At 41.2% G+C, this 25,605-nt stretch overlaps 1 protein-coding gene across 5 annotated transcripts in view; it reads right to left on the bottom strand.

Annotated features, from left to right (window-relative positions):
* The window catches only part of pax5 (paired box 5), a 63,086-nt gene extending 37,481 nt beyond the window's left edge, over positions 1-25,605 (bottom strand). For 4 of the 5 annotated variants that reach the window (XM_008278427.1, XM_008278431.1, XM_008278426.1 and 1 more), the window contains exons 1-5: positions 25,476-25,605; positions 10,453-10,618; positions 6,410-6,607; positions 5,641-5,705; positions 2,073-2,198 (exon numbers count right to left, since the gene is read on the bottom strand). In XM_008278427.1, the coding sequence (XP_008276649.1) occupies positions 2,073-2,198; positions 5,641-5,705; positions 6,410-6,607; positions 10,453-10,618; positions 25,476-25,521 (601 nt within the window). In that variant the 5' untranslated portion in view covers positions 25,522-25,605. The remainder of the gene's footprint in view (positions 1-2,072; positions 2,199-5,640; positions 5,706-6,409; positions 6,608-10,452; positions 10,619-25,475) is intronic. The other variant, XM_008278430.1, reaches the window with a different exon arrangement.

Below are 25,605 nucleotides of genomic sequence, written 5' to 3'. Positions count from 1 at the left end.
TGTGTGTGTGTGTGTGTGTGTGTGTGTGTGCGCGAGAATGCCCGTACAGACTAGCATATGGGTCCGAGTGTGTGCGAGAAGCCTGCTTTATTGTTTGCCTGTGTATGTGTTTGTCTGTCCATGTCAGTGCATGCTGTTCCCCCTGTCGCCCCTTGCTGTGTGTGTGTGTCATTATCCAGCGGGGGCTGCTCTAATGGAAGCTGTGATTAGCAATGCTGTTAATTAGACCACAGAGCCAACCGCGCAGACCTCTGCCATAGAAACACTGCAGATAAAACACACGGGCAAAACGTGACACGGAGCGATGTGATGCTCGAGTGACGCGTTCCGAGTACTTCGGCAAAACGTGATGCGATGCAACGTTGCGATTCAAATTCTGAAACACAAAGTCCAGTCATAGAAAACCAACAGGCGGATCACACATAGTGTTGCATGTCATGCACATAAAGAACAATGTGAGACAATAATGCTGCTAATTAGATTACAGAACTTCTTCTTCAACTACAAATCTGACCACAGAAGACATTAGAGCACATAATATTGTGGGATACATGCATGTAATTGAACATGTTTCGTATTATTTGTGTTAATAATATATGGCCTCTAAAACAAGTAGACACCTGATAGACCACTGCAGACGTTTTGACTTACTTTTGCTGCAAATGCACAGGTGTAACATTACTAACTACTTACAACAATAACATTAATGATCCATTCATCGTCCATTCAGTGAACCTGCACTGACAATGTAATTAGTCTTGAGTTGATACTTCTGTTGTAAAGGGCATAATTGTTGGCCTGCATTACATTTCAGTTCTATAAAGTGGTATGATCTGATTTAAAAGAAGCCACTACAGTAATTAGTGCAAATTAGAACTAACAAAATTTGGCAGAACTATACATATTGCAACTAATTTCTTTTCAGTTGTGTTATGCACATATTGCACATGAAGATAAGATGAGATGTGCACAAGACGACAAAAACTAAAATATTGTGGAAAAGTGATGCAGTCTTCTCATCACATAACTGTTTTTGTCTGCCACAGTTTTTTGTCTGCAGTAGATCCAAAGCTTCAGTAGATATTTGAGTTGCTCGCTTCATGTACGTCAAGATTTATTCACTAAGTCTGTTTTAATTGCACTTAGTTGCATTTTGCTTTTATTGATACACCAAGTTTTTCAGCTCAACCAAGAGTAAAACTAAAGCTCACAGTTATTGAGCGGCAAACACTGCTTAGTTCACATAGCGAGGCGAACTTTGATCCAGTGTGTCTACAGTGTATATATATGAGTGTGTGTTTGTGTGTGTGTCTGTGTTGGGTGTAAAGTCTTTGTGCTCTACTGATGGGTAAGTGGACTGTATCGGAGCATATCAAGGTGCACCTGGGATTCATCCTGGAACCTGCTGGAATGTTTTGAAAATTCATCAGCAGTGGGAAAAAGACCCCATACTGTATCTGTGTGCTTGTGTTTGTGTGTGTGTTTGTGTGTCAGAGAGAGAGCGAGAAATAGCCCCCAGTGGCATTCTGTCACCCCCCCTCGCTCCGACATCTGGTCCTGTCTCATTTACCGTAGGAGACCGTCTGTGTGATGGCTTTTTAATGCCACTGACACTGCCACATACGCACTCATAATCGTGCACACATGTACGCACACAAATATATACATACGGTACGTTTGAGAAGCCTCACACACAAACACGAGCTCGCCCCGCTATTAACATGCAACATTGATCCAGTATGACAGCGTATATGATCAATAGTGCATGCATAAACTAACTTCTCAGGTAGCTCTCAGTGAAGCACTGTGAGTAAACAAATCTGGGCTTCTGAATGAAGATGTTTGGTTTAGAGCTCGTACACTGCACACACACAAGCACACATCTGTCATTGATCCTCATGTGTTGAGTTTGTTCCACCTGGGTTTTCCACGCTGATATGTAGAGGAGGAGGTCCTGAGGCACTCCTCATGTAATGTGTTTATGCATGTTGTGTATTTGTATACATGTGCATGAAAAATTCCACCCAAAGTATAAGAAGCAGCCATACACAGCATAATTGTTTGCTCCTCACCTTCGTCCCTCTTCCTTTTGCCCACATCAGCGGCTGAGCTGATACCCAGAATGCCACTGATGGAGTATGAGGAGCCGGCTGAGTCGCTGGTCACCGCTGAGACCTGTGTGGCAGCCACGGACGTTGCTGCAGACAAATCACACGACAAAGCTAACAGTTTGACGGGTGCACCACGAAAAAAAAAATATCACAGACAGATAATCAAAATGTTGAATTACACATCTCTTTGGTGTCGTTTCTAAGTTTCATTGTGATCTCTGCTACCAGTATGCATATTTTGTTCATTTTGTTTTGTGAATACAAGCCCTGCAGCAAACAAACATTACAATGAGCCTGATGTGGATGCACTGCTGCTTTTTATTCTGTGAGCTTAAATAATAGGGACAAAACTAAACAGTGATGCGTGTGTGAAAAAGTGTGCCCACTGTACTCCTAAAATCTTAAAACTTTATCAACTCATTAAGCCAAAATTGACTCATTAACATAATTATTAATTTGCATAAATGAAAAATCCCGAAAAATATTGCATAAGGAACAGCCAAAGTTAGTCTGTGTCCAAAAGAAACTAAAGTTTCTCTGTAAGTGGGGTTTAAGGAATCAGGGTTAGGCTTCGTACGATAAAACATCACTGAAATGATCACCTTTAATGGAGCATAATGGAACCATTCTTTTTTTTGGGCACTGTTTAAAATTCCTAAAAGCAGTTATAAGCACTGTTTGAACAACAGTCATATGATAGAATCTCAGATAGCTATGAATAAGATGAAAACAACAGCTAACAAAAATGATAAACAAAAATAATTTTAAAAAAAGATAGAAAGAAGATGGAGCGAGCTTTATCATACTCTACCACATGTTAAACTAACATATTATCGCATGCTATGTCATCAAACTCTGGTAGTGCCAAAATGAGCTGTGTAATGCCGATGTCATTTACAATCAATAAATGAAAAAATAGACTCTGAATTCTGAGTTCCAAAGCTATTTCTGAACAACTGAAATGCCCTTTTCTTTTAGAAGAACAGCAATCAAATGCGTGTTGTTTGTGATACCGAAGATAGAGAACAAAAAACCTCTGAGTGAGACCCGCATCATTTAAATCCTCTTTATTCTCTCTATAAACTCAACATAGATTCACTTTAATCGTGATTCTTTAAACTTGTCTCAGCCACACTGACTAAATTGCGGCAAGAGGAAAAGACACAAAGGACAGGCTTCTGTTAGTGTTTTGCTCCTTGTTGTCTCTTCCTCTAATCTTCCCCCTGGAGGAGACAAGTTCCTCGCTGGGCGACACAGCGACATACTTGTCACCGCTTCAGTGACACACACACACACACACACACACACACACACACACACACACACACACACACACACACACACACACACACACACACCTCTGCCCCCTCCTGACACACACACACAGACTGAAACATACAGTCACTCACTCCTTGGTCCCTTATCTATGCCCCTGTAAGCGGACGTGGGGCTGAGTGACAGTATGGTATCCCAGGAGGGACAGAAAGGTGTGGAGACAGACATCCTAATCCTCTCTCCCAGCAGACCCCCCAAACACAGAAAGACAAGACCGAAAAGGGAATAAAAAAAAAAAAAGAAAAGAAAAAAAAACAGACCAAGGGATCAAAGTCCCTTCCAGCCGTTACTCCTTCGCTAACGACAAGGAGAGTATAATGAATGCATATCCCTCCTTTTCCCATCACTTGATTTAGCACTTCAATTATCTGATTTTCCTTTCTCTTTCTTTTCACTCTTTTTTTTTTTTTTATCAGAACGTAACGCTTTTATTCTGCAAATCCAAATGTTCAATTTTCCGCCTGGGAGTGGGACCCATTTATCTGTGTAATCTGTAAGTGTGCGTGCGCGTGTGTGCGTGTTCCTCGGTGCGTCTAGGTGTGTACGTGTGTGGGTGTGTATGTGCGCATTTGCTAAATGTGAGTAAAAGGCAGGAGTTAGGGAGCAGTGTGTGTGAAATTAATTTAGATTAATAGACAATGTGCGATTATGAAGATATGAGAGACACCGAAACACAATCCACTGCAGGGCAAAGTGAGGAGGAGAGAAAGGCTGCTGTATTTGTTTGCACTCTGAGATATTCATCGAATTAAAGGAAATAATGTTTCAGTCATAGCTGAAATAGAAACTGTACATTGCTGCAGCCTGTAACATGATAATCAGAAACAAAGGAACATTGAGATGTTGTGAATCTGAACAAAGGTTCAAAGAGGGTTTTTTTTTTATGTTCAAAAGGAGGATGCTGTAATAATATCCTCATTGCTGACATATTTTGGAATATGTAGACCTTTCAGAATTACTGATTTCCACAACTGTGTCTCTGCTGAACTGAACTGTGCACTTTTTTCACTTATTCTAAAGGGCAGAATCACATTTAAGTTTATCTCTGCTGCTGATTTTACCAAACATCTTTGCAATCTGCTATACTGGTAAAACAAAACATAGTTGGATTAACTTGCTAAAGGTACAGAAATCAGTGCCCTCCATTCATAAACACACAAATGTATTTATGAATAGTCTATGCACCAGTCTATGCCACCAGACAGACCAGTCAAGTCACTCTTTTCACTTCAAATAGAAGATAAACATTCATTAAATTATGGATAGAGACCCACCGATTCTTTATAAAGGTGAGCACTGAGTGACAGTGGACAGTAAGCAAAACCAATAATGCTGCAGGACTTTTTTTTTTAAGTGTTTATCATTTCAATAGATGGTTTGATTTAGTGATGCATCTTCCCAAACAACAGTACAGTTCACTACCTACCAGATGACACAGCAAATATGGGCTTTTTTTCAGGTCAATCAAGCCTTAAACTTAAATATGTGAACAGAAATATTCTGTTTTAAAAATGCTTATTCACTTGCTTGACGAGCATTAAGCTGTTTTAGATCCCTGTTTAGGAAGGAATTGTGAAATATGTTCCAGAGAGATGGTCTGGAGTAATGTTTAGCAGAATATCTTAGGATGTTGTGAGCTCCGACAGCTTTCATGATGTTGAATGTTTAGAACATGGTACCTCCCGTTTGACTACTTCATTTTACTCCATCATGTTTCAAACACCTCTGTTCATGGTTGTAACACCGTTCCCAGTTTCCGATAAAATACTCGAGTTAGGTATTACAACTTGGATGTGGACATGAACGCTGATCACAAACTGCCCATGAGTTGCTCTCTCACTGTCTCTGTCTTCAGTCAGCTCTCAATTTGTCGACAAAAGCGAAACAAACCCGACCATCAGGCAACCCTCACTTTACCAAACACCCCAGTAAAACACCTGAATGTTCTTATTCAGTGGAAAACGGAACAAGCAAAGCCTGCATTTCATTAGCTAACTGTAATTTTGTATTCAAGCGATGAACTTCGTGGCACATCGCATCTCGTACTGTGTGTCTACGGCAGTGAGGGTCCAGAATTTCAATACGTTTTGTTGCTCGGCACACAAGCTCCGCTCCGGAGAGATTCACACAAAAATGGCTCTTCTGTAAAATTTGCTTTGACAGTTGGAAACAGGATTTTATAGTGGTGACCTACCTAAGTTGTGAGCCGACACTGAGCCCGTTTGACCGGGCTGCTGCTGAACCTTAGTCCGAATGATCCTGCAGGAGGAGAGAGGAGATATTAGAGTGTGTGAAGTGGATTGTGTGAGTGTGTGTGAGAGAGACTCTGAGTGACAGTGAGAACATGACCATCGTGGGAGCAAAACTGTGTGTGCGCAGCCGTGTGTGATTGTGTGCGTGCGTGGTGTTGTGTGTTTGATGTTGTGTGTGTGTATGTGTGTGTGTGTGGTGTGAAGTGGCTGAGGCAGGCTGACATGGCAGAGGGGCCTCACACTTCCTGCTTGGCTGCTCATGCAAGCCTTTTCTTCCTCTTTCCTTTCCCTTCTCTTCCTTTCCTCCCTTTTTCCTCTCCTCTCATTTCCTTTCCTCCCTTTTCCTTTCTTTCCTTTCCTTTTGTGTCTGTTTCTTTCCTTACCCACACCTTCCTTCGCTTTTGTCTGCCTCTTTTGCTCACTCCTTCTCTCTCTTATTTCACTATCCCTCCCTCTCTCTCTGCCTCTATGCTCAGGGGAAAGGGTTGTCATTGTACCATCGTGTTGAACCACTGAGCTGCAGCCACTTCATACATATGGAGACTGGGGCCTCTTTGCTATTCTCCTTTCCACTCCCGGACTCACACACACAAACAGACACACACACATAAAACACACAGTATTATATTGCTCTGTGCTCTACCTACGCTCAGTACCTGTTGCTATAAGTTAATGTTCAAACAAACATTCAGATCACACACACTGTGGTACCTGTTGATGGAGCTGACGCTGGGGACGCTGTCGTTGTCACAAACTCTCTCGGCCAGGAGCCTGTCCCGGATCTCCCAGGCAAACATGGTGGGGTTTTGGCGTTTGTAATCGGCGATCTTGTCGACCACTTTTGGTGTAGCAACCTTTGGTTTGGATCCCCCGATTACCCCGGGGCGGATACTGCCCGTTTCATAGTACCTGCCAAATAAGGCATAGAAGAAATTGGTCAGAAAGGAAAGCACATAAAGCTTGTCAGAATACTAGAAGCAGATTGAATCTGTGTAGTCTGTTTTCAATTATCTGTCTTTTTAATAATTTTATATTGCTTCCACAGGGTGTTTTAAGCTGCTTAAAATGTGCGGCGCTAACTTGAAATTAAACATTTTAATTTTAAAAAATGCAAAACAATACATTTTTATTCAAAACCAGCATTTAATAAAGATGAGGCCGAGGAGATGAATCAAGTTAAAGTTTATATGGTCGTGACTGTGACCTCATTTGACATCTGACAATATCTATTTATTTCAGGTGATTGTGCAAAAACAATTAACTCCCACCTAAATAAGAATCTAAACAAGTTCTCTTTCTTAAAACATAAGGCTAGCACTGCTCTATACTTTTCTTAATGCCATCAGAGTTGTGTATCGACTCACAGGGACGGATTTGTGCTCTCGTGACATTTACAGCAGCATCACATGTATATAGATTCAAATCAAAGTAAACTACGGTGTCCCACATGAAATATCATGTCACCAAGTGCAACAGTTTGGCTTGTTTCTGTGTCTTTATCAGTTTATGGACAACAGTGAAGGTCAAGAGCTCTGAGGAGTAAGATATATCAGGCTTTGGCTGCACAGACAGTACTTGTTAGTAGGATAAAATCGGGACTTTGGTCTTTTCATGGGACTAGCTGATGACAAGAAAAAAATAGTTTAGTTTTTGTTTTTTGTTTTTGTTGCTTATCCTTTAGGAGACACCTTTACTTTACTTACCTTTACAAATCATGATGGGCAAGGCAGTTTTAAACCTCTTCAGTTAATTCTATAGAGTTCTGCTTCGTAGCTAAACTCAGCAGATCTGGACTCCAGACAGCCGGCATATAACATAAAAACACCCTTCTGTTTCACTGCCCCTTTAGTTCACCTCTCCTGGTGGTGATTTGAACATTGTTCCACTCAGCCTCAACCCCTTTCCCTCCGAGCTCTCCAGAGGAGAAATGACCTTCCCTCTGCGGCCAGGACTTCTTTCTGGCTTAAATTCAAACTCTTAAAAAAACACTTCACATCCCAGCCACTCCTGCACTTGCATTTGATCCTCCTGTCTTGTGTCTTGTTTCTTAAAAGATAGACAGACTCTCATTCTTTCAAGTCAACACTCATGTTTCCATGTTGATTAAAACTTGTTGTTGGCTCTTCATGTTTTTGCTGTACGTATAGACAAAATAAAGTGATTGATGGTGATTCTATGCAAACAAGCTATCTTTAATTTATCCAGAAGCTAAAATTAGTCTGCTTTAGTGGCTCCAAAGTCACAACCTTTTGAGTATGAAATGCCCTTTCTGTGTATCTTTCGACTACAGTTTAGCAATGGAATATTTTCCGGGGGAATTTCACACTAAAAAGACGACAACTTCCATCTTGATCTGAATTACTCAGTCTGCTGAAGCCTCGCATTGGCTAAACATTAAAATATGTTTTTGCAAAAGAGCGAGTACCATGGATTTTGTCACTCACTCATACATCCGCAAGGAATATATATATATTCATATACAAGGAGGAATGATGTTTCAGTCGTCATATATTGCATGGACATCTGGCTATTGCATTGAGATGGGCTTGAAAAAAAAATTGTTCTTTAACCAACAATTTCTATATTTTATAAAATACTGTGCTGACAAATATTTACTAATTAATACACTCTGTCACCAATGTTTGGATGGAGGTGGGAAAGACAGAACTCTGCTCTTACCAGTTATTCGATTCAACTGGTTAATAAAATTAGGTACATTTTTTGGTAAGTGACCATCTTTTTGGCCTTTTCTCTTTATACTATTCTAGCGTGATTTTGTGAGCTTGACCTATTTGGTCAGTTCACCCTGTCTTTGACTTACCTTGTTAAATAAAAGTGGAGTAAAGCCCTCACCTCCAGTTACATAATGCTGCAGTTATTCGATATTGCTGCAGATGCGAGTGTCAGCTAAATGACTAAATGTGAACGTATCAAACACCTGTCACGAAATATTTCTGATGCCCGGCTCATCCTTCGAACGGCTGCTGTTTTCTTAAGCAATTTCACATTGTGACACAGAGGTAGGAAGACACACACACACACACACACACACACAGATTCAGGCGTTTGGTGTCCACCATGGCTATTTCATGAATGTATTTGCATGCAGAAGGGGCAAGGAAGCAGGGGGTGGGAGGACAGCAAATGCGCTACACAGCTTGCAGAAAAGGGGGGATGCTGTGTGTGGATGCAAGCTGTCAGTCAGTCTTAAACCTGCTGCTGCTCTCTTCTCTCTCTCTCTCCACTGTACGGAAGAGTAATCCTTTCCGTGAAGATGTGAGTTCCTGTAAATGTGCACTTCCTTGTCTTTTTTTTCTTATGTGTGTGTGTGTGTGTGTGTGTGTGTGTGTGTGTGTGTGTGTGTGTGTGTGTGTGTGTGTGTGTGCATGTTACGCATATGTGTGTGTGTGTGCACGTTTTGACTATTCACAGCTGGAGTATAAACACAGCTAAAGGAAAAACAATCTATTTTCAAATGGAAAACTATTTAAATTATTCACAGCTGAATCATTGGTGAATAAACGAGCGTGGTTATTGATATCTGCACAACGATGAGCCAACACACACACACACACACAGACAAAGACACACACACACACAAACACACAGGGTGGTAGAGTTGGTGTTTTTGTTCTGCTGGCACCAGAGAGACAGAGAGGAGAGGATAAAACAACCCTCCCTCCCTCCTTCCATCCCTCGATCCCCTCTCCTCCCCCCTCACGGTAACGCTTCAGTGAGTTGAACGGCCAGGAAAGGAGAGAGAGAGAGAGAGAGAGATAGAGAGAGAAAGACAGAAAGAGAGAGAGAGGGGGAGAGAGAGAGAGGAAGAGAGGCATGGGAGAACAATGAGCAACACATTTTTTGATATAGCTGAGGGTCGCTGCAGCTAATCCTTCCTCTCCGTCCCCACAAATGGTCTCTCTGTCTCTCATTCATTTTTTCTTTTTTCCTGCACTCTTCTTCTTTAACACGCCTTTTCCCTTTTGATTGTGTCCCTTGTTCTTGTCTTTCTCCCATTCTCCATCTCGCTCTGTCTTTTTTTTTTTTTTTTTTTGGGGTGCAGAAATATGGTGCCACTTTCATTTTGATGCTAATTCCAAAAAGTGATGAATCTTTTCCCTTTTGTCCCCCTTTCTTCTCTGGGGGACGGAACGAGCAGGGATTTACTCTTGAATTTAGCTTTGAAAAGGCAGAGACAGACAGCGAAAGAGAGAGAAAAGGGGGGTGAGGAGAAACAGAAATATTGAGAGGGGTCGGACGAGAAATACAGGATACAGAGGAGAGAGAGCAAGAGAGAGAGAGGAAGGTGAAAAGGCAAGAAAAGAGCACAGAGAGCAGAGCGAGGGAAGTAAGAGGAAGAGAAATAAGTGGCAAGCGAGAATGAACCCAGACACCTCCGAGAACACGACTTGTTTATGCTGAAGAAAACTGAGGAAAAAAGTAGAATTGACACTAAATGCATCAGTGTGACCTTAGAGGAATCTTAGCCACCACTGAAGCAGCCTGTGTGTGTGTTTATTCCTTCTGTTGTCAAAAAAACTAACCATAATGACCACAAAATAAAACAGGTGCATACATTTTTTGGCCCTGTTTCATATCGCAGCACTTTAAAGGTCCACCTTATGCAAAAAAGGACAGTGTTGAAAATAGATAATGGTGTAAGACGGTTGACATTTTTTACACCTCTGCCATCTGTTTACAGCACAGCGATGCGACTGTGTGTATTCTCAGGACTGTGTTCGTGTGCCGTTTACCTGCCCAGTATTTTGCTGACGCATCCGTGGCTGACTCGTAGCTGACGTGAGATGTCGCAGGGCCGAACGCCTTGATGGGCAAGTTCTACTATTCGCTGTCGGACTACATCTGGGAGGGGCCTGCCATTTACAAACACACCTCCAAGTTGGTTGACTCCACCATGTCCTGGAGGAGAGAGAGCAGACACTGTTTGAGATTGATCAGAACAAGGCCAAGGATGAGTAACAGAAAAAATGTTATGGCTTGGCTCTATTTATTCACAGTTTATAGGCATGAGAGAGGAATTTTAGCAGACTTGCACATGTGCAACTAATAAAAGGGTGCTGGTGAAAAAACAAAAAAACGTTGATAAAAACTTCTGAATTTACTCCATCATCACTGTCCAAGGCCTGGTAGTTAATATAATCAGATTCTTGTTAAGAATTGAAAAAATGTTGAATGGCAAAATAAAGCGGTACATGTTGGACCTCTGATAACTCGACTTTTCCCACACAATCATAGGTTGAAGGTGGTTTCAGACTGCAGTCCTCTGATGCCGACTGCTAAGCAGATTCACTGAAGCAGCTGAAGGTAAGAAACCTTGTTAAATGGCAGTTCACACAGCCATTGCATCGTACATCAGCATCACTGGAGTACAGCATCCAGATCCTACCTTCTCTGTTTTATAAACCCTGTTCTCTCTCAGTAAAATGTTGCTTATTTCTGCCCTTCAACAGTTGGTAAAGCTGCAGCACTCTGACATTAGCAGCTCCCTTAAATCAAAGACCAACACTGAAAACATGTACAACATGTACAAGAATCCTATTCTTTATGAACTTGGGTGAGGAAATGGTAACAGCCAGACTTTCTTGGCTCCAATCCCTCAGCTTGAGTTAATTTACTATCTCAAATACATCTGATTTCCCTCCTGCCACTGATTTATCCTGCTCAGCATAATAATACCACTCGGACTATTCCAAAGTGCAAAGTTTGCCCAATTTCACCAGCGGCAAGCTAAGCAAAGATTTCGAGTAAATGAAGGGATTTCAATTAATTATTGACCAAGGCCTCGCACTGGCCCCTTAGTGAAAGATACCACTAATATTCCCCCTGAGGGATGAAAGTTATAGAGGAAATGAATGAAAGACAGCAAGGCTGGTCTACACCAGACTAGAACAGAAGACAAGCTGAACCTTTACACTGCAGAATAATCTTTATTTAGCGGGATTGTTTTACGCTTTTTAAAATTCTTCAACTGTAGCCATAAAACACAGAAGATCATAGCTGCCCATTAGAAAGCTGCCTGAGAAATTTCCATTTTTGACCGACTGATTAAAGCGGCAGGAGCGGAGGAGTCTGGACAATAAATAGAAAATGGCTGTGAGTTGGAGGGAAAAGCAAATAAGCAAGTTGATTCATATTTATATATCTTGTCTGCATTAATCTAGTTTCTACAGCAGTTATCCTGTTATGGAGCTCATCCAAGCATCCACTGGCACATTCTGAGCAGGTCAGCAGGAAGCAGTTGCACAAACTGCCACATTAAAAAAATTGACCACAATTATACATTAACAAGCTCTGCCATGAAAAGCTCCGGTGAGTCGGACCGGGTCAGAGCCCAAGAACTTCTTGATTTGAGGTGACAGTGCTAACCACTGTATCCGCCAGCTGAAACACTGAGTGATAAACTGTGAGCAAGACAGAAAGCCTGTGTTTGCAACACTCCTTCTCCCTCTTCTGAATCATGTGTGTATGTATATACTGTGCATGTATGTATCTCACCAAAGGCGCAGCATAAATCAACTAGAATTTCTTTACCATTTAATCCACTGGCTTTTGTATTACCATAGTGATTACGTCTTTAGGGGAAACACACACACACACACGCACACTCTCTCTCACAGACACTAATCCTAGCTGTGGGGGTAATAGATTTTAAACACATAACCCCAGCAGGGATACCCCCTAAAACACCAAGCTGTCCCCCTGAACCTGTCCCCCTGTCCTCGTCTTCTCCCCATCAGCATAAAATAAAGAAGCACACAGCTTTCTCCAGCTTAAATATAAATAGGTCAATACATGGCAGATAAATAGCGAAATGTGAAGTCTAGAGAGTCTCACTCTATGAAATCAAACAAAGCCATTTCCAAACGGCTAATGTGAATGGTCACTCTCTTCCTTACTACTTTTTTTTTCTTTTCCCCAGAAAGAGGAAGCCTCATTATGCAGACGCCTGCTGCAGACAGCACAATTTGAAAAGCAATCACTCTTTACGAAAGACAGCAATATGTAGACTGGGCAATATCTGTTTATGCAATGCCCCTGTGCCCCTGGGGTGCAACCAGAGCTCAAGGACTGAATGGCATGAAATTTAACAACTAGTGTGAACTTTAAAGACAATATAATCACATCTATTGAAAGGATTCATCTTCTAACTTAAAGAATACATATTTAAATATCCAGATTTCAATTTTTTGTTTCTGTGATCCGAGAGATGAATTAAAGGTAAACTCCACTGATTTTACAGATCAGGATTGGTTTATTAATAACAGTAAGTTGTCAATGAAGTGTTTAAATGCAGTTTGCTTCCCTGAAAACAACCCTGATGATGTCACCGAGGTAATGTCATCTTTGGTTTAGATGCCACAAATTGGAGAAGAAGGCCTGCCTGTAAACTGGCAGAATGAACTTTGAGAAACAGCAACTTTTAGCAAACGTCCAGGGTTTATTGCAGATGATCTTGAGTTGCTGTGTATGAAAAATATACAATCAGGCTTTTGTGGAGCTTCACACAGACTTGGGATTAAAAGGCTGCACCTGCGCTGCTTTAATTTAAACTATCCTGTTTAAAATCTAGCTCTCACAAGTCTTCCAACTTCAGAGCTAAATCTCAGCTGTGGCTCGGAGAATCATTCCTGACTAAGGTAACGTGGTTTTTTTTACATAGTATACGTATATATTTCTCTATGCTTTTGGTAAGTCTGATGGGCAACGATGCAATAATATGACACACAGTTGTGTCTGAATGAAGAGTGAGAAGTGAGAAAACTGCAGTGTTTGATTTTGGTGAGCTAGAATTTGTCTCAAGCAGCCACAGCTCTTCAAGAGTTGAACAGTGGACTCAGATCATGTGGACCCTCATGAGGTTATCACTGAATGCTCTACATGTGATCTAGATGTAAGTTGTTGCTGCTCTCTGTACTGCTGTTTTGTAAATAAAAAAAAATAAGTATGGCCTCTTTGGTATTCCATGAATGATGACAACTTTGCTGGCTCCCAGTGAGCCTGCTGATAGTTCCTGATATTAATAATGTGCTCTGTGAACTCTTTGCACCTCAGGTACACAGTGAAGCACCAAAATAGTTTTATTTTTAAAGGCCAAAATCACAACTGACTCCACAGAGCTTTATGTCTTGGTGCACCCATCTCCTTAGATCCTCAGTTCACTGGAAACCACTCCGATCTGCTGCTGCTGATCCCACTTTTTTTAAACCAGATTTTGTCCTTTTATTAGAAATTTTATGAGCAAAAAGAAAGTAAAGGAGATGAAAAATAACATCCAACAGATGCTTGTAGTCGGTGCTTTAACAGGACACCCCGAAATCCTACTGTTTTTGTAAAATAGGAGCAATCCGCCGGCTAATTCCTGTGACTTCATGTCCCATTCTGTTAATGCAGAGAGAGGACACCCACACATGCATTTTTTCAGATATTCCTCAAAGCAAGAAAGCGCCTGCTGACCTACATGGACAAATTCAGGTCTGAAACGCTCACTCTCTGTGACTGCTTTGTATAGTTGTGTAAAGGCATTATTCCGTGCTCCTCTCTTTATTATTATTTCCTGAAACCTCTCGGTGAATGGAAGCACAATTTTTGCAGGGTCGTTTATAGAAGCCTACTGTGCTACGCCGTCCTCACCACAGGTATCTGCGGAAAAGACTCTCTCTCCCTCTGCCTCTCTCTCTCTCCTTCTTTTTCAGATAAGAGTAAATGAAATGGTTCCTTTCACCCTTCCTATCTGGGCCAGGGCATGAAATACGCCTTGCTTTGTAAAGAGATGGAGAGGAATGACTTGTGACCTACAAAAACCTCCAGATAACTATTTATTCACTTATCTGTGTATTTACTGTTGGCATTAGGCGTTCAGACTCTCGCCATTCTTGGGGTAGGCTATGGGGGATTATGTGTTTGAAATTTATTTTCCAAGCCTATAAATACTGATAGGGACAAAAACTTACACATTCTATGAAGGCATTTGTTTATCGGCCACTGTAGTATAATTCTCTGAATAAGTCATACTAGCTCTCATTTTGAGGCTTTATGCCATGTTTTAGGCATTAGGAATGGTGCTGGCCTTGAGCTAAATTATAGCTCACAGGTTTTTATCATGATAAAGTAGAGAAAATACACACCAATTTCCCTGAATTTTTATAAGAGACTGCTCCCCTTTCTTGTGGACTGAAATAATCATTTGGAAATACATGACATTACAACACTTGACGTCTCTTGCAGCTGGGTGAGTTCAATGACTGAAGTCCACCAATTCATCCCACTGACCAAACAAATTAACCACTTGCTCCCAGAAATTCAATCAACATGGGCCAGCTCAGGAGGTTTTGTTGCAAATTAGTTACGAAGATTTTGCCAAATTAGGGGTCTTGGCTTTGTAGGGTCTTTCTGTAAAAGCCGAACCTGGAGTCTCTAGAGGGGCAAAGTGTTGGCAGAGGCAGCAGCTTCATTTTCATCTTGCTGAATCAGAGAGGGACAGAGACAGCCAGGGGACCAGCGGTCATTATGCATCCCTGTTGTATTTTATTTATTTACCCTTTATAGAAGCTGACTTAAGAGCCCTGCACCTCCTTAAATGTTTGATTGATTCAGTGTTTCCGGGAGGAAAAAATACAGAGATAAAGGAGAATATATTCGAGCTCCCCCATCCAGAAAATAAGGTCCATTAGGCTCTCTGTCTCTCTCTTCCCGCTGCATTCCTCAATGTCTCTCTCTCCCTCCTCTCTCCCCTTCTGTCCACCAACCTCTCTCTCTCTCTCATCTCTCATCTGCCTCGTCACGGCCTGACGGTTCAAAAATAAAGCAAAAGAGAAATCGCAACAAAAAACGCCACCGGTCCCCCCTCTCTCTCTCTGCGTGTCTCTCTTCTCTGTCTTGGAAAAAAAGGGGGGAAAGGCATCTAGAAATTACTTTTGACTGAAAACCTGTTTGGAAAGTTGCCTGCAAGAATACAGATGAGGCAAATTTCCTTGAGCAAACACTGAACAGATCTGTGAGATGTGCCAGACAGGCGTTTTGAACGCATGTAGTTATTCTGTGTTTTCTTTTCGTGGACTGTGGGATAATTAATATTTTGTCGAGGAAAAGCGTCTCCGGAAAGCTTGTTAATAAACAATTATCAGACTGTTTTGCAAAGATTCCCAAGAGAAGAAGTCGTAAAAAAATGAATGATTTATAAATTCTAAGTTTCAATTCCTATTTCTGTTACACTGATCAGGATAAAGCTTGATTCAATCTGTCGGATTAAGATTGATGCATTTTATTTATTTATTTTCCGCATATTGTCAGCAATTGTTCCTACTTTAGAGTCGCACTTTTCTATTTTTTCTTCATGAGTCACTAAGGTAGGCCACAGCCTCGCCTGCTTAATATTCAGCATGCCTCCATTACCATTACAATACGTGATTATGAAATTCAGCTCATTATCATCACAATTACCTGCTATAGATTTTTAAAATATCCCCGCTATATATTGTTCGTGCTCGTGGTAGAAAAAAAAAACTCTTTTAAGTTAGCAAAGGTGCAATCAAGTGGCTGTTTAACTAATTCTATCAAAAATGTCGCCTATTTTATCATCATGATGATGACAATGTTGTTCTCAAAATGAATGTAACGGGAATGTGTAACAACTAATAATAAGAAAGCAGCAGCTCTGTGGGGACAACAATAGGATTTTCAAAAATCAAAAAACATACATTGCGAGCACTCGGTGCGTAAATTTTGGCTGCAAAACACTAAATAACTTAATTTTATATGACGCAAAAGGCAACGCTTTAGAATTCAACTTAAAAGACACTATTAAAACTCCCTAGCAAACTCACACACACGTGAACTTCAGGCTGTTTTATGAAACTGTTACACACTCTCTTATACACACACACACACACACACACACACACACACACTCACACGGTACACACGCAGCGCACATCCAAACTCGCGCAACATTTCCACGCGTCACAGTCGATTCGTCCCGACCTCTCTCTCTCTCTACCTTTGACATTTTTTAGGTGTAATCGTTTTAAAGCGTCTCCGGGCTTTGACATATATAACTTTAGCTCCGCTGTTACCGTCAGCACCGCGGATCATTGGCTTTGGTGAAACGGCAGGGAAGAGGAAACATGATTCGTTCTAGCTTTTGGATGAGTGTGTGTGTGTGTGTGTGTGTGTGTGTGTGTGTGTGTGTGTGTGTGTGTATGCGCGTTTTTCTTTTCTTTTTTTTTTTTCCTTTTTTTAATCCTGCAGGATAACACACCGTGGGAACCTCTGTCAGTCACATAACACGCGTTCTCTCCGGGACTAAAGTGCAATAAAATATAGAATGCATAATCTATTACACGCTGAAATGCTTGTAGGGATGCTTTATTGAAGTTTTGAACGCAAAGACAAAATATAACATGCGCAGCCACACTGCAGGTTGTGAATATGAGGATCACGTTTTAATATATCAAAATGTGCACAAACAGCTTGTTCAAAGTACACGTAAAGTTTTCTTTTATTTTATTATTTGCTCTTATGTGGGCCTCCACAGCCAGTCTCTAGTGCTGACTATATCTGAGCATATTAGAATCGTTCCTTTTGTCAAATGTAGGAGTTTAGTTGGCTGTGCCATCTAGTCAGCAGGGCCCATTGTCTAATTAAAAAGACAGTTTTCTTTTAATGCTCGGTGGGAATTTTGGAGATTGTAAAAATTAGAAATACAGTTTTTTTCATGTTAACACACACGCTATTTCATTATTCATAAAAATCAGTGTAAATGGGGTCAGTTTTGGGAGAGGCCAAGTGAAGTGAAAAAACAAAGCGGGGGCCGCCATGTCACGACTGAGTGACCAAGTTGTGTCCCCCATGTATATCCATGCATGGCCCTGCGTGGAGCTGCTCTGCTCAAGTGTCCTCGAGCAAGACACTGAGGTTGCTACATGCTGAGAGTTGAACCTAAGATTCATTCTTGCTGTAAATATTATTAAACCTGCGCAGACCTCAGCCTACACCGGCGTGCGTAAAGTACTCCTAGTTTGTGCGTAAAGTGCGCACGGTGTGCTTGCCTAACCTATTTATGTGCAGAAACACTGCTGTTACTGTTTGTGGATCAAGTTCAGCTTTTAGACATACTTTGTTAACCCAGTAGGTCTCTCTCCCTCACTCTCTCTCTCCCGTTCTCTGACCCTTGCACCTCCTTTTCCCTTCAAAGGGGGAAACACAGCAAACGGTCCCTCACAAGGCACCAACAAACAACACAAAGCAGGCCTACATCGCCTACATTTCATCACACGATTCACAAAATCACCTCAGCTCCTCATCCCATGCAAAACTCAGGCCAATTTACACCTGCTCGACATTCACTGTGTGCATTTAAAAACTACAATGACAAGACATGAAAAAGACAAGTGGTTTTACAAAGAGCAGATGCAGGAATAGAAGAGGAAAAAATGAAAACGAATAATCAGCCTAAAGACTTCTGCACGTTTCAAAGACTGCACAAATTTCCATAATAAAAGTCGTTTCGTGGAAACACTTGTTTTTGTTTTTGAGAAAAATAGGCATGTATGCGCCAGTAAATGGAGATAAAATTCGCTTGAACGACAAATTTACTTTCAAACAGTTTGGAGATTTTTGAAAAATAATTTTCAATATTGTCAAGTGAAAAAATTAACATTTAAACATTTTTAAATGCTAAATTTAAACACGCTGGTTTTGTGAGCGAAAGGTGAGTTCTCATATTGTTTAAATGCCGTTTTTCTTTGCTTTACTTGTAGTTTGAATAATAAATAAACACATTTAAAAATAGACTTTAAGACTCCAAAGAATGCAGTTTATGGTGCATGCTGTTATTAGGAGTTTGGGGTCTCGGGGTTGGCTCGGTTCAGGGCAGATGGGATCATGCAGGTGGAGGAAATTAGAAACGTATAAACTTACTGTGCATTGCCGCAAACGGGTCGTGCTTACAGTGAATCTCCATCGTTAAGGTGGGGCTGCCGGGCCCCGGTGCGCTCTGAGGGGTCTCAAAAATGCCACCGGACGCCCCGCTTCAGTCGGCCACTATATACTGACAAGCCGTGACCTCCGATGAATGAAAAGCGCAACGCTGCCAGTTCCCTTCCAAAAAAATAACTTTTTTTATGCCTAATTTACAAAACGAAAATGTAATTGATTGAAAAGGTGACACGGTGTACTTTGAGTTGGACTCATAAAAATGATATCAAAACATCGAAAAGTAGAGACTTGCAGGTAAAAGGGAAGGAAGAAATGGTGCCAAAAAATGTGAATCAGGGACGAGCCCCCTCCTCATGGGGACGGGGTACAACAGCAGGTCTGTTCAGGCGTCTCCTGAACCAGAGGAGGGAAACGACAGCAATAGTGCTCATTCCTTCAGCTGCTCGTCAACGCAAAGCTGCCACCAGTCCCAGGACGTAAAAAATCTAAGTTTTGCAACAAAAAACAAAAACAAAGCAACAACAGCAAAAATGTAAAAAAAAACAAAAAAAAACAATATGCAGAACAAACAAAGTAGCCTTCCCTCCTTTCTCTCCTTCTCGGTCCGCTGATCGTGACCCCTGAACCGATGGAGGCTCAACTTTCTCCTCTCAGTCTGTGCAGAAATATTTTAAAAAAAGCAAAAATAAAAATAAAAAAAAACAGGGTTGAATATAAAAAGAAAATATTCGTTACAGATCCACTGTTGGGTGCGTTTTTGCTCCGGGTTCTTTTCTGCACATTTCTTCTTGTCATAAATCGTCCTCGGCAGTTGGTCTCACATGAACACTTGGTTATCTCCCATCAATAAAGCGAGTGAGAGCGGATGACTGCTCACATCTTGAAGTCTCATATCCCACCGTGCCAAAAAAAAAAAAAAGAACCAAAATTACGCAGCAAAAAAGAAAAAAAAAACGCACTCTCTGGTTGGAGTAAAAGCTACTGAAGCTGACTTGAGAGTTGTTGTCTTGCTTGTGTAAACGAAAAGCAGCTCTTGGTCACTGTGTCTTTTCCCCCTCTGTGTTGACCAGGACTCCCCGCACAGACGCAGCTGCAGGACTCCCCGGTTTATGAGTTTTGGAGACGGAGGAAACAGTCCGATCCAAATTCAAAGGGTACTTTTTTTCTCCGCGCCTGGAAGCCACAAAACGCCAAACGCTTGTGGTGTAAATGTGCGCACGGACGGGCTTCTCTGACTGTGCAGTGAACAGCTGCCTGCGCCTGCCTGCCTCCACGGTGGCGCACGGCGCGTTTCAGGACCTGCTCTCGTGCGGACAGCGCCCGCGCTCCCAACCCCCTGGAACCCTAACCTACACGCGCCGGCCAGCCGCACGTCACTCACGGGGAGCTCGGCCAATCACGACGCGAGTCCTCCCGCCACGTCACCGCCAACCCCAGACGGAACCGGGCGGGGGACGGCGCTGATTGGCCGCGGCGAATCCCGTGGGCCAATGACACCCCGCATGTATTGTCCGTCCGCCAATGAGGAGGCTCGGCGAAGCGACGCACGGCTCGGGGAGTAGATGATCATATGTTTAATTTCAATTAACGAAGTAAAAAACCTAATGCCTTTATACCCATTTGCGCTCAATTTATTCATGTCAATATTAAATGGCTAATTAATTGAGTATTACTAAAAATGAGGCTTAGTTGCAGCAAGGCTTTATAAATGCTCAAGAACTCAAACTGCAATTGTCCATCTTTCTGTATTATAGCTGTAGGAAGAACGAAAGGGAAAAAAATAGAAAATATAGAAAAGGCTAGCTTTTGTAGGCCCACAGCATTTTGTGAAACACATAAAAGTTAAAATGACCAAAATCCTTCAATTCTTTGAACCATTTGTAGGCCAGAGTTGTCAAATATTATGAAAACAATTGGCCCTGCATAATTTCTCTATTTCCCTCCATCCTTCAACACAATGTTATAAATCTTTAGCTTGGGGAGAATTGGGAGACAACCTATGAAACATGCATTCCCACTCATTAACTAATTGATTGCGGATCCAAACGGAGGTGCTTTTTAATGAAATGCAATTGGCGAGCTCTGCATTTACACTCCAAACTGTGAGAGGGGGGATTCAATACATGTGCGTCCCACCTGATTTGAGAGGGCATATCAAAGCCTCGCCCCTGTAATATTAACCACACAAATAGCCTAAAGCATGAGCCAAATTAAAAAGTGTTATTTCCCTTCTTCCTGTTTCTAGACATTTAATCATTTCAGTTCCTTGGTGCATATATACTGCACACATTAACCCTTTGATTAGACACATTTAGACCTATACAGGAGACAATTTCTCCCTGTATAGCAGCACCATTAAACGTGCTATATTAGGTTAATTTAGCAAGTTGGGGTTTGCAGTGGTTCAATAAACAGCATCTACAACAATCTTTACCTTATTCTGCTCACTTTTACAGGTTTATTCTCAAAAGATTTACGTGCTTGATGTACCTCAAGGCAATGCATCTGTTTCTGAAAAGGTCAGTGTACGATATTATTGAGTTTATTTAATTTAAGATTTTTATATTTGTAAATTTCTTCCTCTGTATTATTGGTTTCTTTCCTTTCTTACTTTCATGATGTGCACTTCTGCTTTCAGAGTATTAAATTGGCTCATTTTTGAACCCCTCACAGCCCACAAAACTACTTCAAATCCAACAAAAACAAGTCACACAGTCAGGTTGTTATTTGCGAAGATGTGTTATAGAAATATAGAACTTTTTTCTATTTAAATTAATGCTATACAGCTGGAAGCTTGTGATTTTCTTCCTTTCTGTTCGAATGCTTTTTTTTTTTTTCTTTTTTTTTTTCGCTTTGGATGTTTACCGAAGAAACCACGAGGGGGCGTTCAGCCTTGGACGAAGTGTCCTTACGCACACGTACGTGCACGCAGACACACACGCTTGCAAATACAAGACAGGAACTTTACTATCAGTATGCTTAAAGTTAGCAGTCCTTCCATGCAGTCCAATGGAGGCCCAAACTGACCAAAAATACACCAGAAGCTTGTTAATCCATGACACACAGGATCAATGCATGTGTTTCTAAAGCCTTGGCTGCTTCTCTGAACCCAGATCTTCGACACTAAATATGGTTTCATGAATCTTCATTGATTCCACGTTCGTGCTCTTTAATCCACTGACAGTAAACCCCATTTCCAACATTCACACTAATCCTCATTCATATTTCACATCTCTTTACTGAGCATTCAGCAATTATAAGGCCTCATGCAAACCTGACAGACAGCAAACCACCTTCACTTTGATTTTTGTTTTGTCATTTAGAAAAGGGGGAGATAAAATCAAAAATCAAATAGACTAAAGTGTAATTGAAAAGAAAAGTGAAAGAATTGGATCATGCATCAGAAACCTGTAGGCCTTAATTTAGGCCACACATGAACGAAATGGCCAAAAGTAGACGAAGACTGACAATGGCAGTGACTGAGATACTGCTGCGAGAAAATACTCTGTAAAGTGAGAAATCTGTAGACTATTTGGCATTTTTAAATACATAATACAAGTTTTTTAAAATGTGCATTTTCATTTTCCCCCCTCTGTCACATAAATTAATAATAAATAAATAAATAATATTTTGTATTGCCAGAGGAGGGTATTTGGCTCTTGGGTTTTCTAAATAGACACTCAAACCCAAAATCGTATCATATTTTGCGTATTTCTTTTATCAATTCATTATTATTTTTTGTTTCCATTATATTTGTTCTCCTCTGCAGCCAGAGTCTGTTTTTTTGTTTATTTATTGAGATATAGACACGAGCGCTTCTCTTCCCCACAGAAGTAAATTGCAGCCGTTGCTCTTGTCTTTCCGATTTGCAAATTAAATACATAAGCAATTAAAAAATCCAAACACAATCAATCATGTATACAAATTGTTGTTGCTTTAGGGTTGGAAATTTGGAGAAAACTTCCATCAGGGTAGGACGACTTTAATCCGGGGATCCAAATCCATTACCATATTTCATTACCTCTCCAGTGCTGGAAATGGGAGGATGGGAGGGTCGTGGAGGAGGAGGAGGAAGAGGGTCTGTATACTTTCTTAAACATTAGTAAGAATGTGGTTGAGCTGTGATAATCATTTGGAGGCAAATTGAAGCCAGTGTTGTTGTTTAAGTGCTCCATCTTTCTTTCCTCCTCTCCCCTTTCCCCTTCCCTCCATTCACCATGAAAGCATGGGCTGTTTTGCTTTTTTACGCCCGAGCCTCGAAACGAAAAAGCAATGAAAAATTAATAGCGCATGTTAACTCTACCAGCTCGTTTATTACACGCCCGCTGACTGTAAACATAATGAGAAAGCTCCCGTATCTCTTCTTAAGTTTTCATTTGCTTATAAAATATAAAAGTCATAACTAATAAATAAAATATATGGACTGGAGGAGAATCTTGGACTTCTCGAGGTGGAACTTCACTGTGAGCCGAGCAGGTGAATCACTGACTGCGTCCTTCTTCCATGCCGAGGCCTGATCAGATGAACCTACTTGTAACCATTTGACTCTTTGATAAACCAAATAAAGACCAGTCTGTCATCTGTCAGGTGGAATGTACGGCCCTGCTGGTCAGAATATCAGCCCATGCTCTGTGTTACAAAGGGGCACTTGAGGTCAAAACGGATGTAGGCTATGTGCCATGTGAGGTCATCTCTCTCTCTCTCTCTTTTCTCCCCTCCCTTTCTGTCTTCCATCTCTCTCTATCGCAGCGTTTCTTGGTGTTCGTTGCGCACTGGCAGAACATCTATTTGACTTGTATTTTTTCACGGTTAGTACGCGTTTCAAGACCAACACTTTTAGGAACAGAGAATCGCATATTCCTTATCAGAAAATATATTCTGCACAAAGCCTGAGGAGCCATGATTCAAGGGTTTCCTACTGTTGGGACACAAAGACTCTGGTCCACAGTATATATGGGCACGGATCCAAATGTGCCTATATTTTATTGTTAGAATGGGCAGAAGAAGAATGTCACGTTTTTGAAAAGGTTATGCAAAATGTCGTATATCGAATACAGTCGATGTTTTCATTCATAATAATTTAACGTTAGTTGCTGCCCCACACTGACTCAAACAGCGGCCCCTGCTCGTTGCTAAAAACGCGCTTTTACGCACTGCCAACCTGCAGGGCGGGAAGAAAGGAGGTCTGATTAGATCCACGTTCATTCTCGCTGACTCCCCTTTGTACCCCGAGCACGTATTTTAAAGTGACAGGAAATGGAGAGGCTGTAGGTATAGGCCCTGGGCCCTAAAGACTTTACACATCAACAGGGGAGGGCCTCCTTTAAACTCTGATTTCCTCAGTGGTTAAAAGGTTATTATCCAATTGCTACAAATCCCATTGCTTTATCAGGGGTTAGGCCCACTCCACAAAAGGCTGCAAAGGAGGCATTATTTGTCTTACAGACCACTGGCATCGTTTGACGACAAATTTCCATAGAAGGCCGGGCACAAGCTAATTTATTTCTATTATGAGGCAAGGTGTTGGGATCGAAACACGCTTTCTTGTCACAATAATACGAAAACGAATGTGTTAAACATAATTTAAAGTAGTCTGAACCCATATTCAACGGTTGTTCCATAACTGTCTTAAACATCTAGTCTGCATTCATTACAATAATCTTAGTATCGAGCAAACAGGGGCATCACAAAAGCTTTTTTTTTTTTTTTTTTTTTTTCTCTTTTCCGGAGAAAAGGCTGCATGTAGCACAAGCATCGCCCGTTGAAAGAGGCTGATCACCTGCCCACAGTTTCTTAATGACAAACGACGTTTTATCAATGCAGACACAGCGGGCAGCGATATGAAATGATGTGATATCCATTGGGTGCCATAACAAGGTCGATGGCCTGATCCATTGCTGTACCAGACCCCGCTGTTTTATGAATAGGCCTATAGGAGATTAACCTGTTGAATAAAGTAATGGAGACACGAAGAAAACAGTCATCAGAGATATTTTTAGCCGAACTGATCGCCAACTCCTGCGCACAAACTATAATGCGAAACAAAAAAAACTTCCAGGACAGCAGCATGTCACACAACCACCCTACCGTTTTCTTTTCAGCCGGGTATTTAACAAATGTGGAAACGCGTACACACATAGCCACCACGATCTTATCCAAATAAACGGTGTTTAGTATTGTAGAGATCAGTCCTGGTAATAAGGTGTTTCTCTCAGGTGATGGCACTGCCCAACACGTGTGTCTAACCTGACACACAATGACTCACAAAACCAACAACTTCAGTCACTTTTGCTTATCTACCAACACCAGATGTCAGACATTACACATGTGAAAAAAAAGTTTCAACAAACTCTTCACTGACACCAAAATTATTTTTTCCAACTAGCAAAAACAGAAATCCTAAACTGAAAAAAAAGTGTTTTTGTTGTCAGTGTAACGGATTTCTTAAACACAGCAAAACGGGGATTAGACTAAATCATCCTGACTGAAAGTTTTATCACAAAAGTTACAAATCTGAGATAAAATTTGGACCAACTTTTCCTAAAATAAGTTCATACTTCTGCTGTTCCTATTTTTCGTCATCCAGACAACTTTAGGAAATCTTGTAATACTTAAAAAAAAAAAAAGCACAAAGTTGAAAAAATGAGAAAAAATGTAATAATTAATGTATCCATAAATAACTTCCACAACTTTTAAACTTTCACTGCAGCAACAATCAAACAAAAACGAACAAACATAAAAAGTGTTTCAACTGACAAAAAGCGAAGTTTAACTGTTCATAAAAGTGAAATTAAGCTCGAGTGAGCCGGTGCCAGCCTACCTGCTCTCCCCAGCCGCAGCGCAGGACTCTTGGGCCCCTGGTCCATGTTAGCCGGTTAGAACAGGGGGAGGCGATGGAGGGAGAAAAAAGGAAAAGAACAAAAACTTTTTCCAGTGTCTCCCTCTCTTCC

This window comes from Stegastes partitus, unplaced genomic scaffold (assembly GCF_000690725.1).
Source record: "Stegastes partitus isolate 25-593 unplaced genomic scaffold, Stegastes_partitus-1.0.2 Scaffold123, whole genome shotgun sequence".
Taxonomy (NCBI): Eukaryota; Metazoa; Chordata; class Actinopteri; family Pomacentridae; genus Stegastes; species Stegastes partitus.
Note: the sequence above shows the minus strand (reverse complement) of the source record. Positions and strands in the feature narration are given on the sequence as shown.